This window comes from Arachis ipaensis, chromosome B2, assembly GCF_059453495.1.
Source record: "Arachis ipaensis isolate K30076 ecotype BB chromosome B2, ASM5945349v1, whole genome shotgun sequence".
In the NCBI taxonomy this organism is placed as follows: Eukaryota; Viridiplantae; Streptophyta; class Magnoliopsida; order Fabales; family Fabaceae; genus Arachis; species Arachis ipaensis.
This window is the reverse complement of record NC_142437.1, coordinates 14702422-14719917: the sequence shown is the minus strand read 5'-3', so window position 1 is coordinate 14719917 and position 17496 is coordinate 14702422. Positions and strand designations below refer to the sequence as shown.

The window sequence follows — 17496 nt, the reverse complement described above, 5'->3', positions numbered from 1 at the left end:
AGCATACTTCGGCGAGTTGGAGGAAAGCCGAAGAAAAAATCCACCAAAAGGAGCTAACATATGGGAAGATGAAGGTTCCAGATAACGTCCTTGTTTACATGTGGAGGGAATATCCTCACATCCTATGCTATTTTTTGTTGGGACTAGACAAATTACTTTTCCTACACAATGGGACTATTTATTTTGGATTGTTAGGTTGTTTATAGGTAGTTGCATTTTAGACCTTGACAAACTTTATTGGTTAATTCAACGATAATGCATTTCATGTTTATATGGATTTTGTCTTTTGCACCTTGGTTTAGGATAATTTTGTGCATAGGCTCGACAACTAATGCGTTCTTTAAGTGTAATTCTTGTCAATGAATACACCTGTTGAGGTTCCTACATGTCTCTAGATGTCTCTACTTATCTTAGTCATGCATTGTTACTCACATTTTGCACGCAGGTGACTGAAAACAGAACTGTGTTTTGGTGGAGGTGTAAATTCTAATTTATGTGTCTGTTTTAGCCGTAAATTGTTACAGATGGCTTTCCACAGATTTGTCACCCAGTACATGTGTTTTTTACCAATGTTTTGGTTTGGATGTTATTTAAATTCAGATGTGTCTTTTTCTGGGAGAGGTATTTTCTGTTGTGACTTGTTGCTGGTGGCTAGATATGGATGTGTCTTTTTCAAGAAGTGTCTTCTAGCAGTGACTTTTTACGAGGTGTCTTCATAGGGATGTGTCTTTTTCCAAGAAGTGTCTTTAGATGTGACTTTCTAGGATATGTCTTCGTAGGGATGTGTCTTCTACGTGATGTGACTTTGACAAATGTGTCTTCATAGGGATGTGTCTTGTTCCAGGAAGTGTCTTCTAGATGTGACTTTCTAGAAAATGTCTTCATAGGGATGTGTCTTCTATGATATGTGTCTTATACGAGATGTGTCTTTAGTGTATTCTGCGAGATGTGTCTTCTGCGATTATGACTTTAAATTAGGTGTATTCATATGGATGTGTCTTACGTGTTTGTTAATCAATATCACACAACCTTCAATGCTTAGCAAATTTTAAAGTTAACAAACTTGTCAGGAGTTATCAATATTAATCAATGAACATAAACTCAATAAATAATGATATATCGTTGTTAACAAAGTTTATTTATTTAACAACCTGAATAAATTGGCAATGATTAGAGTAAAAAGGTTACTCTTAATAAAGGGATATCTCCATACAAATCTATAATCAAAATTCTTTTAAGTAGGTCGAAATGAGTTTAACAACGACAAGAACCCGCCATGTTCCTGTGATTCATTCGCTCTCCTAGCAGAACAACCCACTACATCTTGATTCAATGCTTGATGAACGTCCTAAAAATAACAAACATGCATAGACAAAAAGTGAATAACAGTAATAACTTTATCCATTTAGTCAAGTTATCAAGTGGTTTGAAACTATGGAAAAAGGAAACACATACCAGCGGTGGATTCTTCTTCTTTCTTCTCATAGAGTTCTTGATTGAGGCGTCGAGTTCAGATCCAAGCCTCTTCATTCTCGGCCAACCCTTCGTTGAAATCTTTGAAGGACTTTGGATGTCAGATTCACCAAGATGGGGGTCGCCTTGTGTGACCGTGCTATTTTGTGAACTTGGAACACGCCTGGACACCAAGTTCGCACGATAATCAAGCAACTTTGACCTTAACTGATCAAGACCCGAATGTAACATGGCCGCTTCTTCGCATGTCACAAAATCTTGTGCTACATTGTAGAAGTGTGAACACAATCGTCTAAATAAGTTGTGGCTTTCGTCCGATCGCTTCTCGTCATGGCTGCTCTTGATGAAAGTGTGTTTTCACTGTATATTCTTGCTCCATCGAGGGATAACATAGCAAGATGGTACTGTGTCTACTCCATAATAAAACAACACAGCAAGACAGTGGCAACAAATAATACCTCTTGATCTAAACATGTTGCATTCGCACCGAACCTTGTGTGTCTTGGGGTCAAACTCAACACTGTACTTCCAAGATCTAGGCTTCCCATACAGTAGGTATTGCTCATTCACGGTCACCCGAAACAAATCACCCTCTTGAGTGACCCCTCTTTTACTGAATTCATGTTGGACTTCTCTAAACTTAGAGGTTGTGTACTCACGCTGAAATTGTCTTTCAATTGTAGAGCTCGATGAACATGGGACAACTCCTTTAGAATCTGCAGCATCATCCTCCAGTTTTTTTTTCTCTTTGTTCCCAAGCACATTGTTATACTCATGCACGAACTGAACCAGTCCACTTTTACAATGCAGGTAACCACCGAAAAAGACGTGCATACTCTCACTCCGTTGGGTACTTCTCATACCAGCCCAAAATTCACCTTGAAAATATATTGGAACCCACATTCGACGATCTTCGTAAAGGTCTACAAAACCAAAACATACATATCAAATCGGGAATCATCATCATGAATAAATAGCTACATCACAGTACACCACTAAAGACTTAGTGAACCAACTATACATCGACGTCTCAAATAAAGATATTTCGTAACAGTATCCAAATAGGTTACCAATCATCCGATGACAACGGGGGCTGAAATCGAGTAAAGTAAAAACCGAACCTTCCAAACATACCTACCATCCAAAAAGAACATAAGAGCACTATAAAGTACAAACCTGATAGCCATTTATTTTTGTGTAGGTTAAACTCATTAACGAATGCACACCAATCTTTCTCAAAAGACTCTTTAGAACGGGCATTCCAAACAGTGCCATGCATTTTATCATCTATTTTCCCGTATTTAGCATATCCTCTGAGCTTATGTGGTATCTTCTACATTATGTGCAATATACACCATCGGTGTCTAGTATTTGGGAAGACATTCTTAATTGCGCCAAATATGGATTTGCACTGGTCCGTGATGATGGCATGTGGGGGATTTCCCATGCAATTCAACCAGTTTTTAAAGACCCACTCAAAGCTAGAAATTTCCTCATTACCCAACAAAGCACATCCGAGTAGTGTGGACTTGCCGTGATGGTTGACACCAACGAAAGATGCAAACGGAAGTCCATGCCTGCAATAAAGACAGCCAAAAATTACTAAATCACAATATTGTTGGAAAAATGTAAACCCTTATAATGGACACAAAAACACAAACATACTTGTTCCTTCTGTACGTTGTATCAAACAATACCACATCTAAAAATATTCATACGATGCCCTGCATCTTGCATATACCCATATCGCACTCTTAAACTTGTTAGTTTTGTCCACATCAACTGCATAGAAGAACTTCAGGTTTATATCTCTCATTCGCACGAAATATCTAATCATTTTCTTCACATCTTCGTTTACATCAGCACAGTGCAAATTCCTCGTTATATAGTTCCTAACATCCTTTTCTGAGTAACCCAACTTTGATGACCCACCAACCTCGTTCGCCAGTGCGAGATAAGTCGTGTTAGGCCGTATGCCAGCCTCATCGTTGTTCTGAATCACACACTTGGCATGCATGGTCAGTTCCCTGTACTCACTGTAATGCACAGCTTGCTCGGCAGAACACGCGTGGGTGTGCTTCAATTCTAATTTGGTCACCAGCTAATTATCATTATGCCTATCAAGCATTACGTACATCCTTACTTTGCACCCAACTGTTGTTATTCTCTTTACCCGCATTGCTGCCTTCACTCGAGACTCCCGATAACCTTCACGACTGCAGTGTAACGATTGATTATAGGTACCTTTAATTCATTCCTGGTCTTGTCAAAGTTTGTATTCTTAATCTTCGTCACAAACCCAACTTTCTTCGCATAATTAGAATAGAACTCTTGTGCCCGCTGTAACGAATCAAATCCCAATCCTACGTACGGAATTTCCTCCATTGGAATTCCAGTGTGATTCGGGACCTGCAAATCCATTCAGAAAACGCATCATTCAACACAAACCACATCAATCTAAACAATTTCCAATATGTCACTAATTTTGCGAGAAGAATAAAATATGTTTCACACCTCATTATTCCTTATCGTAGCATCATCCTTTTTCTGAATAGTGTCTTCAGATTCTTTCTCCTAAAATCGATAAACGAGGACATATCACCAAACAAGATACACATCAACCATTCAACACTAATAAAAACTTTGCCAACAAATAGATAATACCTACTAATTGACAACCCAAACTAAACTGGTATAAAAAATTACTATCGATGATCAAAACCATAAAAAAAATTTAAAAAAATTAAAAAAAATTACTCAAAGCTGGAAACATCATCTCTACATGCTAAACTAAGAAATAATAAAACACAATTCATGCAACAAAGTGTATCCCTGCTAACTTTTTATAATACCTACTAATGGACAAACCAAACTAAACTGGTATAAAAAATTACTATGGACTATCATAACCATAAAAATAAATTAAAAAAAATTACTCAAAGTTGGAAACATCATCTCCACATGATAAACTAAAAAATAATAAAACACAATTCATGCAACAAAGTGAATCCCTGTTAATAACTCATGATTTAAAACATTAAAAAAAAGGATGCTGGAAGGCCTAAGCAAAGACGCTACTAAAAGAAGAATTATCTGTTCTACAAGTGGTGTGTCATCTTCACTCAACACACAGAACATTAACGTCGGTGGAATTAGAATTCTCCCTCACGTCATACGCACTGCCGTACAATGCTTCTTCAAAAATTGGTGTATCCATGGACATATTGTGATACACTCGCCTTCAACGCAGACACATACATCGGAAATCGGTGCTCGAGGAAGGGTCTGTGTCGCAAATGGAAAGGCTATTGCAGATTCTTATTGATGTTACTAAAATCAGGACGAAGATATTACCTGGTATAGTTCACGACACAACGGTTTCGCGACACCACCATGCACGCACGTCGCATCTATCTTCCACGAGGCTTTTGGTGCATCCAATTGGAATCGGGGGGAAGAGACGGTCACTGGCAGACTGGGCACGGCGGCGTCCTGGTGACTGAAAATTTTGGCCAATTGTACGAGAGACGTTCGGCAATGGTTTCTTAGGAAAGAGGTTGTGTGAAAAGGTTGGGGTATTGGGTTTTTCTAGTTTGAGGTTAACCTGATCCACGGTTACCATTTCCTTACTTTTTCAAAATGTTTTTCATGGACCCCACATTAAACCTAATTAAGCCATATAAATTTATTTTAATTTTTTTTTTAATTTGTGTTGGTAATAGTTGGCAGACTCTCTCTTGGTAACTGATGAGCGGATATTTTATACGCTTTTTGGGGATAATTTCATATAGTTTTGAGTATGTTTTAGTTAGTTTTTAGTCTAATTCTAGTAGTTTTTAGGAAAAATTTATATTTCTGGACTTTACTATGAGTTGTGTGTTTTTCTGTAATTTCAGGTATTTTTCTGGCTGAAATTGAAGGAGCTGAGCAAAAATCTGATTCAGGCTGAAAAAGGACTGCTGATGCTGTTGGATTCTGACCTCCCTGCACTCAAAGTGGATTTTCTGGAGCTACAGAACTCGAAATGGCATGCTTCCAATTGCGTTGGAAAGTAGACATCCAGGGCTTTCCAGAAATATATAATAGTCCATACTTTGCACAAGTATAGATGACGTAAACTGGCGTTCAACGCCAGTTCTCTGTCCAATTCTGGCGTCCAGCGCCAGAAAAGGATCAAAAACTGGAGTTGAACGCCCAAACTGGCATAAAAACTGGCGTTCAACTCCACAATTGGCCTCTGCACGTGACTCACTCAAATCTCAGCCCCAGCACACACCAAGTGGGCCCAAGAAGTGGACCTCTGCATCATCCATCATAGTCCACTCATATTTTGTAACCCTAGGCTACTAGTTTAGTATTTAAACAACTTTTAGAGACTTATTTTGTATCTCATGACATTTCAGATCTAAACTTTGTATTCTCTGATGGCATGAGTCTCTAAACCCCATTGTTGGGGGTGAGGAGCTCTGCTGTGTCTCGATGAATTAATGCAAGTATTTCTGTTTTCCATTCAAACACGCTTGTTCCTATCTAAGATGTTCATTCGCGCTTAACTGTGATGAAGGTGATGATCTGTGACATTCATCATCTTCCTCAACCCACAAACGTGTGCCTGACAATCACCTCCGTTCTATATCCGATTGAATGAGTGTCTCTTAGATTCTTTAATCAGAATCTCCGTGGTATAAGCTAGAACTGATGGCGGCATTCATGAGAATCCGGAAAGTCTAAGCCTTGTCTGTGGCATTCCGAGTAGGATTCAAGGATTGAATGACTGTGACGAGCTTCAAACTCCTGAAGGCTGGGCGTTAGTGACAGATGCAAAAGGATAGTAAATCCTATTCCAACTGGATCGAGAACCAACCGGTGATTAGCCGTGCTGTGACAGAGCGCGTGAGCATAGTTTTCACTGGAAGGATGGAAGGTAGCCATTAACAACGGTGATCCACCAACACACAGCTTGCCATAGGAGGACGTGCGTGCGTGAATCAGAAGACAGAGGAAAGCAGAGATTCAGAAGACAAAGCATCTCCAAAACTCCAACATATTCTCCACTACTGCACAACAAGTAATCTTTAATTTATGCTCTCTTGGTTATTCACAATTCAACTGATAAACATAATTGACTTCCTGACTAAGATTTACAAGATAACCATAGATTGCTTCAAACCAACAATCTCCGTGGGATTCGACCCTTACTCACGTAAGGTATTACTTGGACGACCCAGTGCACTTGCTGGTTAGTGGTACGCGTTGTGAAAAGTGTGATTCACAATTCGTGCACCAAGTTTTTGGCGCCGTTGCCGGGGATTGTTCGTGTTTGAACAACTGACGGATTATTTTGTTGCTTAGATTAGGAAAAATCTTTCTTTTTTTTTGGTTTAGAGTCTTTTATTAATTACCCCTTGTTAAAATACTTTAAATTTATAGCTCAGTTATTTAGAACGTGGTGTTTATGTTCATGATAATTGGCTATCATATTTTTAAAAACCTTCTTCAAAAATAATTTTTCTATTAAATCCTGTGCCAAACTTTAAGTTTGGTGTTTTCAAAAATAATCTTTCTTAAAATTTTTGAAGGTCCCATAACTCATTTGGCTAGAGCATTAATTTGATTGGGTTAGAATCTTTTATACTCTTTTCAAAACCTTCTTTTTCAAAAATATTTTTTTATTAAATCTTGTGCCAAACTTTAAGTTTGGTGTTTTCTTGTTGATTCCCCTTTGATTTTCGAAAATTTTGGTTTGGTTTTCTAAAAATTTTAAGTTTGGTGTTCTTCCTTCATGTTCTTGTGTTCTTGTGAGTCTTCAAAGTGTTCTTGAGTTTCCTTGTGTCTTGATCTTAAAATTTTTAAGTTTGGTGTTCCTTGGTGTTTTCCCTCCAAATTTTTCGAAAACAAGGAGCATTAGATCTAAAAATTTTAAATCTTGTACTATCTTATTGTTTTTCTCTCTCCTCACTAAATTCAAAAAAAAAAATATCTTTTCAAAATATCTCTTCTAACTTCCTAACTTCTTATCTTTTCAAAATTTGTTTCAACTAACTAACTAACTTTTTGTTTGTTTCTTAACTTTTTCAAAACTACCTAACTAACTCTCTCTCTCTAATTTTCGAAAATATCTTCCCTCTTTTTCAAAAATTTCGTTTTTTTTTACTAATTATTTTTAATTTTTTTTTACGAAAAAAAAAATTTATTTCAAAATTCAAATTCTTTTTAGTTATTTTATTTTATTTAAGTATTTACTTCTTATAAAATAAAATAAATAAAAAGGTAAATCAGTCCAAGTTATATCCATAGATCCATCATGGACATAAGTGGAGATGGACAGTCCAGGAGGACTTTGGGGTCATATTCTAACCCCTCTACTGCTTCGTATGGGAGTAGCATATGCATACCCTCCATTGGAGTTAGTAGCTTTGAGTTGAATCCTCAGCTCATTATCATGGTGCAGCAAAGTTGCCAGTATTCCGGTCTTCCACAGGAAGAACCTACAGAGTTTCTGGCACAATTTTTACAAATTGCTGACACAGTACATGATAAGGAAATAGATCAGGATGTCTACAGACTATTACTGTTTCCATTTGCTGTAAAAGATCAAGCCAAGAGGTGGTTAAATAACCAACCTAAGGCCAGCATAAGAACATGGAAACAGCTGACAGAAAAATTCCTGAATCAATATTTCCCTCCAAAAAGGATGACACAGCTAAGGCTGGACATCCAAGGCTTTAAACAAGGAGATAATGAATCTCTTTATGATGCCTGGGAGAGATACAGAGAGATGCTACGAAAATGCCCCTCTGAAATGTTTTCAGAGTGGGTTCAGTTAGACATCTTCTACTATGGGCTTGCAGAAGGAGCTCAGATGTCTTTAGATTACTCAGCTGGAGGATCTATCCATATGAGAAAGACAATTGAAGAAGCTCAAGAGCTCATTGATACAGTTGCCAGGAATCAGCATCTGTATCTAAGCAGCAACCCTTCCATGAATGAAGAGGTTAAAACAGTAACTGCTGAATTCAGTACTGTAAAACAAGCTGCTGAATTCAATCAGCAATTAGATTTTCTAACAAAGCAGCTAGCTGAATTCAAAGACAGGTTACAGGAGACAAGGATAGCTAATATACATATGGAAGAACAGTTTAAGCAAACAAAGCAGCAGCTATCAAAGCAAATAGCAGAAGAATGCCAAGCAGTTCAATTAAGAAGTGGGAAGATATTAAATACCCCACCTCAAGGCATCAAAAATTCAAGAAATGAGCAACCCACCAAAGATTCCCCTGAGGACAGTAAGAGCCCAGGGAAAAATAATTCTGGCACTAAAACGCCAGAAAATGGGTGGAAGGCTGGCGCTGAACGCCCAGACCATGCCCAAAACTGGCGTTCAGCGCCAGAAACAAGGCAAGGTTGGCGTTCAACGCCAGAAATGGGCAAGAATCTGGCGTTGAACGCCCAAATGGGGCAGAAGCCAGCGTTGAACGCCCAAAATGGGCACATTTCTGGCGTTCAGGCGCCAGGAACAGACAGTGAGTTGGCGTCTGACGTCACTCCAACTTCTGACTCTGGTACTCAATTGCCAGTGAGGGATCAGACACACACAAGTGCTGATAACAACCCCTCTAAAAAGGCTTCTTTAACCACTAAGGTTGAGGAATATAAAGCCAAGATACATTATCCTCAAAAACTCCGGAAAGAGGAGCAGGATAAGCAATTTGCTCGCTTTGCAGATTATCTAAGGACTCTTGAAATAAAGATTCCATTTGCAGAGGCACTTGAGCAAATACCTTCTTATGCCAAGTTCATGAAAGAGATCTTGAGTCATAAAAAGGAGTAGAGAGAAACAGAAAGAGTTCTCCTCACTGAAGAATGCAGTGCAGTCATTCTGAAAAGCTTTCCTGAAAAGCTTAAAGACCCTGGGAGCTTTCTGATACCATGCATATTAGAAGGTGATTGCACCAAGACAGCTTTATGCGATCTTGGGGCAAGCATCAACCTAATACCTGCATCCACTATCAGGAAGCTTGGCTTAACTGAGGAAGTTAAACCAACCCGGATATGTCTCCAACTTGCTGATGGTTCCACTAAATACCCATCAGGCGTGATTGAGGACATGATTGTCAGAGTCGGGCCATTCGCCTTTCCCACCGACTTTGTTGTGCTGGAAATGGAGGAGCACAAGAGTGCTACTCTCATTCTAGGAAGACCCTTCCTAGCAACTGGACGATCCCTCATTGACGTCCAGCAGGGGGAAATAACCCTGAGAGTCAACGATGACGAGTTCAAGTTGAACGCTGTCAAAGCCATGCAGCATCCAGACACATCAACAGACTGCATGAAAGTTGACCTTATTGACTCTTTGGTAGAAGAGATCAACATGGCTGAGAGTCTCGAATCAGAGTTGGAAAACATCTTTAAAGATGTTCAGCCTGATTTGGAGGATTCAGGGGACATGAAAGAGCCTCTGAACTTTCTTCTGAAAGAGGAAAAACCTCCTAAACCAGAGCTCAAGCCACTGCCACCATCCTTGAAATATGCATTTCTAGGAGAAGGTGACACTTTTCCAGTGATCATAAGCTCTGCCTTAAATTCACAGGAAGAGGAAGCACTTATTCAAATGCTAAGGACACACAAGACAGCTCTTGGGTGGTCCATAGGTGACCTTAAGGGCATAAGCCCAGCTAGATGCATGCACAAAATCCTATTGGAGGATAATGCCAAACCAGTGGTTCAACCACAGAGGCGGCTAAATCCAGCCATGAAGGAAGTGGTGCAGAAAGAGGTCACCAAATTACTAGAGGCTGGGATTATTTATCCCATTTCTGATAGCCCCTGGGTGAGCCCTGTTCAAGTCGTCCCAAAAAAGGGAGGCATGACAGTGATTCATAATGAAAAAAATGAACTGGTTCCTACAAGAACAGTTACAGGGTGGCGCATGTGTATTGACTACAGAAGGCTCAATACAGCCACCAGAAAGGATCATTTTCCTTTACCATTCATAGACCAGATGCTAGAGAGACTAGCAGGTCATGATTATTACTGCTTTTTGGATGGCTACTCAGGCTATAACCAGATTGCAGTAGATCCCCAGGATCAAGAGAAAACAGCATTCACCTGTCCATCCGGAGTGTTTGCTTATAGAAGGATGCCCTTTGGGCTATGCAATGCACCTGCAACCTTCCAGAGATGCATGCTCTCTATTCTCTGATATGGTGGAAAAATTTCTGGAAGTCTTCATGGATGACTTCTCAGTATATGGAGACTCATTCAGCTCCTGTCTTGATCACCTAAAACTTGTTCTGAAAAGATGCCAAGAAACCAACCTAGTTTTAAACTGGGAAAAGTGTCACTTCATGGTGACTGAAGGAATTGTTCTTGGGCATAAAATTTCAAACAAGGGAATAGAGGTGGATCAAGCAAAAATAGAGGTAATTGAAAAATTACCACCACCTGCCAATGTTAAGGCAATCAGAAGCTTTCTGGGGCATGCAGGATTCTATAGGAGGTTTATAAAGGATTTTTCAAAAATCGCAAAACCTCTAAGCAATCTGCTAGCTGCTGACACGCCATTTGTGTTTGACACAGCATGCCTGCAGGCGTTTGAAACGCTGAAAGCTAAGCTGGTCACAGCACCAGTCATTTCTACACCAGACTGGACATTGCCATTTGAGTTAATGTGTGATGCCAGTGATCATGCCATTGGTGCGGTATTGGGACAGAGGCATGACAAGCTTCTGCATGTCATTTATTATGCCAGTCGCGTTTTAAATGATGCCCAGAAAAATTACACAACCACAGAAAAGGAATTACTTGCAGTGGTTTACGCCATTGACAAGTTCAGATCCTACTTAGTAGGATCAAAGGTGATTGTGTACACTGACCATGCTGCTCTTAAGTATCTACTCACAAAGCAGGATTCAAAACCCAGGCTCATCAGATGGGTATTGCTTCTGCAAGAGTTTGATGTAGAAATAAGAGACAGAAAAGGGACAGAGAACCAAGTAGCTGATCATCTGTCCCGGATAGAGCCAGTGGAAGGGACGTCCCTCCCCTTCCTTGAGATCTCTGAGACATTCCCTGATGAGCATCTATTTGCCATTCAGGAAGCACCATGGTTTGCCGATATTGCAAACTATAAAGCTGCAAGGTTCATACCCAAGGAGTACAATAGAATACAAAAAAAGAAACTAATTACTGATGCAAAGTACTACTTGTGGGATGAGCCCTATCTCTTTAAGAGATGTGCAGACGGAATTATCCGTAGGTGTGTCCCCAGAGAGGAAGCACAGAGAATCTTATGGCATTGCCATGGATCTCAATATGGAGGCCATTTCGGAGGTGAGCGAACAGCCACCAAGGTCCTCCAATGTGGCTTCTATTGGCCCACACTCTATAAAGATTCCCGAGAGTTTGTACGTAATTGTGACAGTTGCCAAAGAGCTGGTAACCTACCTCATGGTTACGCCATGCCTCAACAAGGGATCTTGGAAATAGAGTTGTTTGATGTATGGGGAATTGACTTCATGGGACCTTTCCCACCATCATACTCAAACACTTATATTCTGGTGGCAGTTGACTATGTATCAAAATGGGTTGAGGCTATCGCCACACCCTCCAATGATACTAAAACAGTGCTGAAATTCCTCCAGAAACATATCTTTAGCAGGTTTGGTGTCCCTAGAGTGTTAATCAGCGATGGAGGCACTCACTTCTGCAATAAACAGCTTTACTCTGCCATGGTTCGGTATGGAATTCGCCACAAAGTGGCCACTCCATATCATCCACAAACCAACGGGCAAGCTGAAGTCTCTAACAGAGAATTAAAGAGAATCCTGGAATGGACAGTAAATACCCGTAGAAAGGATTGGGCAAGGAGCTTGGATGATGCTCTGTGGGCTTACAGAACAGCATTCAAGACCCCTATAGGGACCTCTCCATACCAACTCGTGTATGGTAAGGCATGCCACTTGCCCGTGGAACTGGAACATAAAGCCTACTGGGCAACCAGATTCCTAAACTTAGATGCCAAATTAGCAGGAGAAAAACGATTGCTCCAGCTAAATGAGCTAGAGGAATTCAGATTCACAGCTTTCGAAAATGCCAAGCTTTATAAAGAAAAATAAAAAAAATGGCATGACAGAAAGCTGTCATCTAGAATCTTTGAACCAGGACAAAAAGTCCTGTTGTTTAACTCTAGACTCAGGCTATTCCCCGGGAAACTGAAATCCCGGTGGAGGGGACCATACGTGATTACAAGTGTGTCACCATATGGTTATGTGGAGCTTCAAGATATTGATTCTGATAAGAAGTTCATTGTCAATGGACAGAGAATCAAGCATTATCTTGAAGGCAACACTGAGCAAGAATGCTCAAGGCTGAAGCTAGATTAAAAGCTCAGCAAGGTCCAGCTAAAGACAATAAAGAAGCGCTTGCTGGGAGGCAACCCAGCCATGGGGCATCAATCCTCTAAGCATTTTTGCCCTATTTTTATTTTTATTTGTTTATATAAAGTTCACTGACACTAAGGTACAAAATCATTTGTATAAGTTTACAGGGTTACAGAAGGAATCAGCACACAAAACAGAGAAAAAGAGCTCAATGGCAAGAAAACGCCAGTAAAGGGGCATTTTGGGCGTTCAGCGCCCAAAATGGGCATCCACTGGGCGCTGAACGCCAGTAATGGCAGCAATTGGGCGTTCAACGCCAGAAATGGCCACCCACTGGGCGTTGAACACCAGGAATGGCAGCAACTGGGCGCTGAACGCCCAGGAGACCAGCATTTGGGCGCTGAACGCCCAAAACAGGCAGTGTTTGGGCGTTCAAACGCCAGGAGGACAGGGAGGAGCCAAATCCAGTAATCCCACACGTATTTCCATTTTAATTTAAAATTTTATGGTTCAATACATGATTTTATTTACATAAACATGTTAAGAACCCTGATTTTTAAAAATCCTACTTTCAAAATATTAAATGTATCTTAATCCATAAGCACACACCCTCTTTGCAAATTCAATCCAACTCTTTTCAAATCTTTTCCAAAAACAAATCTATCTTTTTCACTCAAAAATCTTTTCAATATCTTTTTCATATTATCTTTTTCAAAATCCAGAATTATCTTTTTCAAAAATCTATCCTATCTTTTCAAAATCAAACTATATCTTCTATCTTATCTTTTTCAACTCAATCTTTTTATCTTATCTCTTCCAATTTTTCGAAAATACACCCCCACCACTTTAAATTGGGTTCGGCCTCCCCCTCCTCCATCAACAAGTGCACCTCAATCTCCTTCTATTCCTCTCCTTTCTTTTCTTTTGCTTGAGGACAAGCAAACCTCTAAGTTTGGTGTGTTTATCCGAGATCACTACTAAGATTATGGCTCTCAAAGGAAAACAATACACTCCTAGAGGCAAGAAAGAGAGCGTTCCAAAACCACTTTGGAATCAAGGGAAGTTCTTATCTAAAGAACATTCAGACCATTATCTTAAAGTAATGGGTCTGAGATCAGTGATCCCGGAAGTTAGATTCGATCTGAAAGAAGACGAATATCCGGAGATCCAGGAGCAAATTCGAATCAGGAACTGGGAAGTCCTAGCTAATCCTGAAACGAAAGTAGGAAGGAACATGGTCCAGGAGTTCTATGCTAATATGTGGCAGACTGACAAGCAAAGACTATCTGGAACTGCCTGCTATGAATTTTGGACCATGGTCAGGGGAAAAATTGTTCATACCACCCCTGACAAGATCAGAGAGATACTAAAGCTACCTCAGCTAAAGGATGATCCAGACTCCTTCAACAGGAGGATGATGAGAGCAGACATTGGCCTGGATAAAATTCTAGAGGACATCTGTATTCCTGGAGCCAGTGGACCACCAACACAAAGGGCGTCCCAAATCAACTCAAGAGGGAGGATCTCAAACCAGTTGCCAGAGGATGGCTGGACTTCATTGGGCGTTCTCTGTTGCCCACCAGCAACCGTTCTGAAGTCACAGTTAAAAGAGCAGTGATGATTCATTGCATCATGATGGGAAAGGAAGTGGAGGTTCATCAGCTGATTTCAACAGAGCTCTATAAGATTGCTAACAAAAATTCAAGAGAGGCCAGGTTGGCTTATCCAAGCGTGATTTCTCTGCTCTGCAAGGACGCTGGAGTCAAGATGGGAATAACTGAATATATCCTAATTGAAAAGTCAATCACCAAAGCATCAATGGAGAGACAACAAGCACAGGAGGAACATATCAAGAAGAGAGCACAGGAATTCCTCCCAGAGATTCCTCAAGCGGAATATTGGGAATATCTTGAGACGTCTGTCACCAAGATACAGGAAGCTATGGAGCAAATAATAAAACAACAGAAGGAACACAGTCAAATGCTGACCCATATGCTTAAAGAACAAGAGGAGCAGGGACGTGACTTAAGGGAACTGAAGCGCCAAAAATCTTCTGTGATACCAAGCCTCCCAAGGATCAGAGGAACCCCCATACCCCCAGAATAAAGGTTGTTAATTTCCAATTTCTGCCTTAACTCTGTGACAGTGTCCTTATAAAAGTACCTTAGAAGTCATATAGTAGTAATTAGTATCTATTTTGATTTTATCTCCAATTAAGCTATAGTTTATTTTTCTCATCATCATTAAACATGAATAAAATAGTAGATCTTTTGAACAAGAAGCAATAAAATTTCGAGTTTAAATAAAACAAATTCTAATTGGTTAAATGTGGTGGCAATGCTTTCTGTCTTCTGAATGAATGCTTGAACAGTGCATATGTCTTTTGAATTTGTTGTTTAAGACTGTTAAATATGTTGGCTCTTGAAAGAATAATGAACATGAGACATGTTATTGATAATCTGAAAAATCATAAAAATGATTCTTGAAGCAAGAAAAAGCAGCAAAGAACAAAGCTTGCAGAAAAAAAAAAAAGCAAGCAGAAAAAGCCAATAACCCTTAAAACCAAAAGGCAAGGGCAATTAAGAAGGATTCCAAGGCTTTGAGCATCAGTGGATAGGAGGGCCTAAAGGACTGAAATCCTGGTCTAAGCGGCTAAACCAAGCTGTCCCTAACCATGTGCTTGTGGCGTGCAGGTGTCAAGTGAAAACTTGAGACTGAGCGGTTAAAGTCAAGGTCCAAAGCAAAAAGAAGAGTGTGCTTAAGAACTCTGGACACCTCTAATTGGGGACTTTAGCAAAGCTGAGTCACAATCTGAAAAGGTTCACCCAGTTATGTGTCTGTGGCATTTATGTATCCGGTAGTAATACTGGAAAACAAAGTGCTTAGGGCCACGGCCAAGACTCATAAAGAAGCTGTGTTCAAGAATCATCACACTGAACTAAGAGAATCAATAACACTATCTGAATTCTGAGTTCCTATAGATGCCAATCACTCTGAGCTTCAATGGATAAAGTGAGATGCCAAAACTGTTCAGAAGCAAAAAGCTACTAGTCCCGCTCATCTAATTAGAATCTGAGCTTCAATCAAAAAACTCTGAGATATTATTGCTTCTCAACCTATTAGTCTTCTATTTTATTTGTCTAGTTGCTTGAGGACAAGCAACAGTTTAAGTTTGGTGTTGTGATGAGCGGATATTTTATACGCTTTTTGGGGATAATTTCATATAGTTTTGAGTATGTTTTAGTTAGTTTTTAGTCTAATTCTAGTAGTTTTTAGGAAAAATTCATATTTCTGGACTTTACTATGAGTTGTGTGTTTTTCTGTAATTTCAGGTATTTTTCTGGCTGAAATTGAAGGAGCTGAGCAAAAATCTGATTCAGGCTGAAAAAGGACTGCTGATGCTGTTGGATTCTGACCTCCCTGCACTCAAAGTGGATTTTCTGGAGCTACAGAACTCGAAATGGCATGCTTCTAATTGCGTTGGAAAGTAGACATCCAGGGCTTTCCAGCAATATATAATAGTCCATACTTTGCACAAGGATAGACGACGTAAACTGGCGTTCAACGCCAGTTCTCTGCCCAATTCTGGCGTCCAGCGCCAGAAAAGGATCAAAAACTGGAGTTGAACGCCCAAACTGGCATAAAAACTGGCGTTCAACTCCACAATTGGCCTCTGCACGTGACTCACTCAAATCTCAGCCCCAGCACACACCAAGTGGGCCCCAGAAGTGGACCTCTGCATCATCCATCATAGTCCACTCATATTTTGTAACCCTAGGCTACTAGTTTAGTATTTAAACAACTTTTAGAGACTTATTTTGTATCTCATGACATTTCAGATCTAAACTTTGTATTCTCTGACGGCATGAGTCTCTAAACCCCATTGTTGGGGGTGAGGAGCTCTGCTGTGTCTCGATGAATTAATGCAAGTATTTCTGTTTTCCATTCAAACACGCTTGTTCCTATCTAAGATGTTCATTCGCGCTTAACTGTGATGAAGGTGATGATCTGTGACATTCATCACCTTCCTCAACCCACAAACGTGTGTCTGACAATCACCTCCGTTCTATATCCGATTGAATGAGTGTCTCTTAGATTCTTTAATCAGAATCTCCGTGGTATAAGCTAGAACTGATGGCGGCATTCATGAGAATCCGGAAAGTCTAAGCCTTGTCTGTGGCATTCCGAGTAGGATTCAAGGATTGAATGACTGTGACGAGCTTCAAACTCCTGAAGGCTGGGCGTTAGTGACAGATGCAAAAGGATAGTAAATCCTATTCCAACCGGATCGAGAACCAACCGGTGATTAGCCGTGCTGTGACAGAGCGCGTGAGCGTAGTTTTCACTGGAAGGATGGAAGGTAGCCATTGACAACGGTGATCCACCAACACACAGCTTGCCATAGGAGGACGTGCGTGCGTGAATCAGAAGACAGAGGAAAGCAGAGATTCAGAAGACAAAGCATCTCCAAAACTCCAACATATTCTCCACTACTGCACAACAAGTAATCTTTAATTTATGCTCTCTTGGTTATTCACAATTCAACTGATAAACATAATTGACTTCCTGACTAAGATTTACAAGATAACCATAGATTGCTTCAAACCAACAATCTCCGTGGGATTCGACCCTTACTCACGTA

The 17496-nt window shown here is 40.1% G+C and overlaps 1 protein-coding gene across 1 annotated transcript; it reads right to left on the bottom strand.

The window, feature by feature from the left end:
- Nucleotides 1-1736: 1736 nt before the first annotated feature.
- LOC148573098 (protein FAR1-RELATED SEQUENCE 5-like) lies at nt 1737-3490 on the bottom strand. The gene is made up of 4 exons (XM_088505672.1): nt 3192-3490; nt 2827-3050; nt 1966-2396; nt 1737-1883 (listed from the first exon to the last, which is right to left on the bottom strand). The coding sequence occupies exons 1-4, from the start codon at nt 3488-3490 to the stop codon at nt 1737-1739; spliced, it is 1101 nt and encodes a 366-aa protein (XP_088361798.1).
- Nucleotides 3491-17496: the final 14006 nt, after the last annotated feature.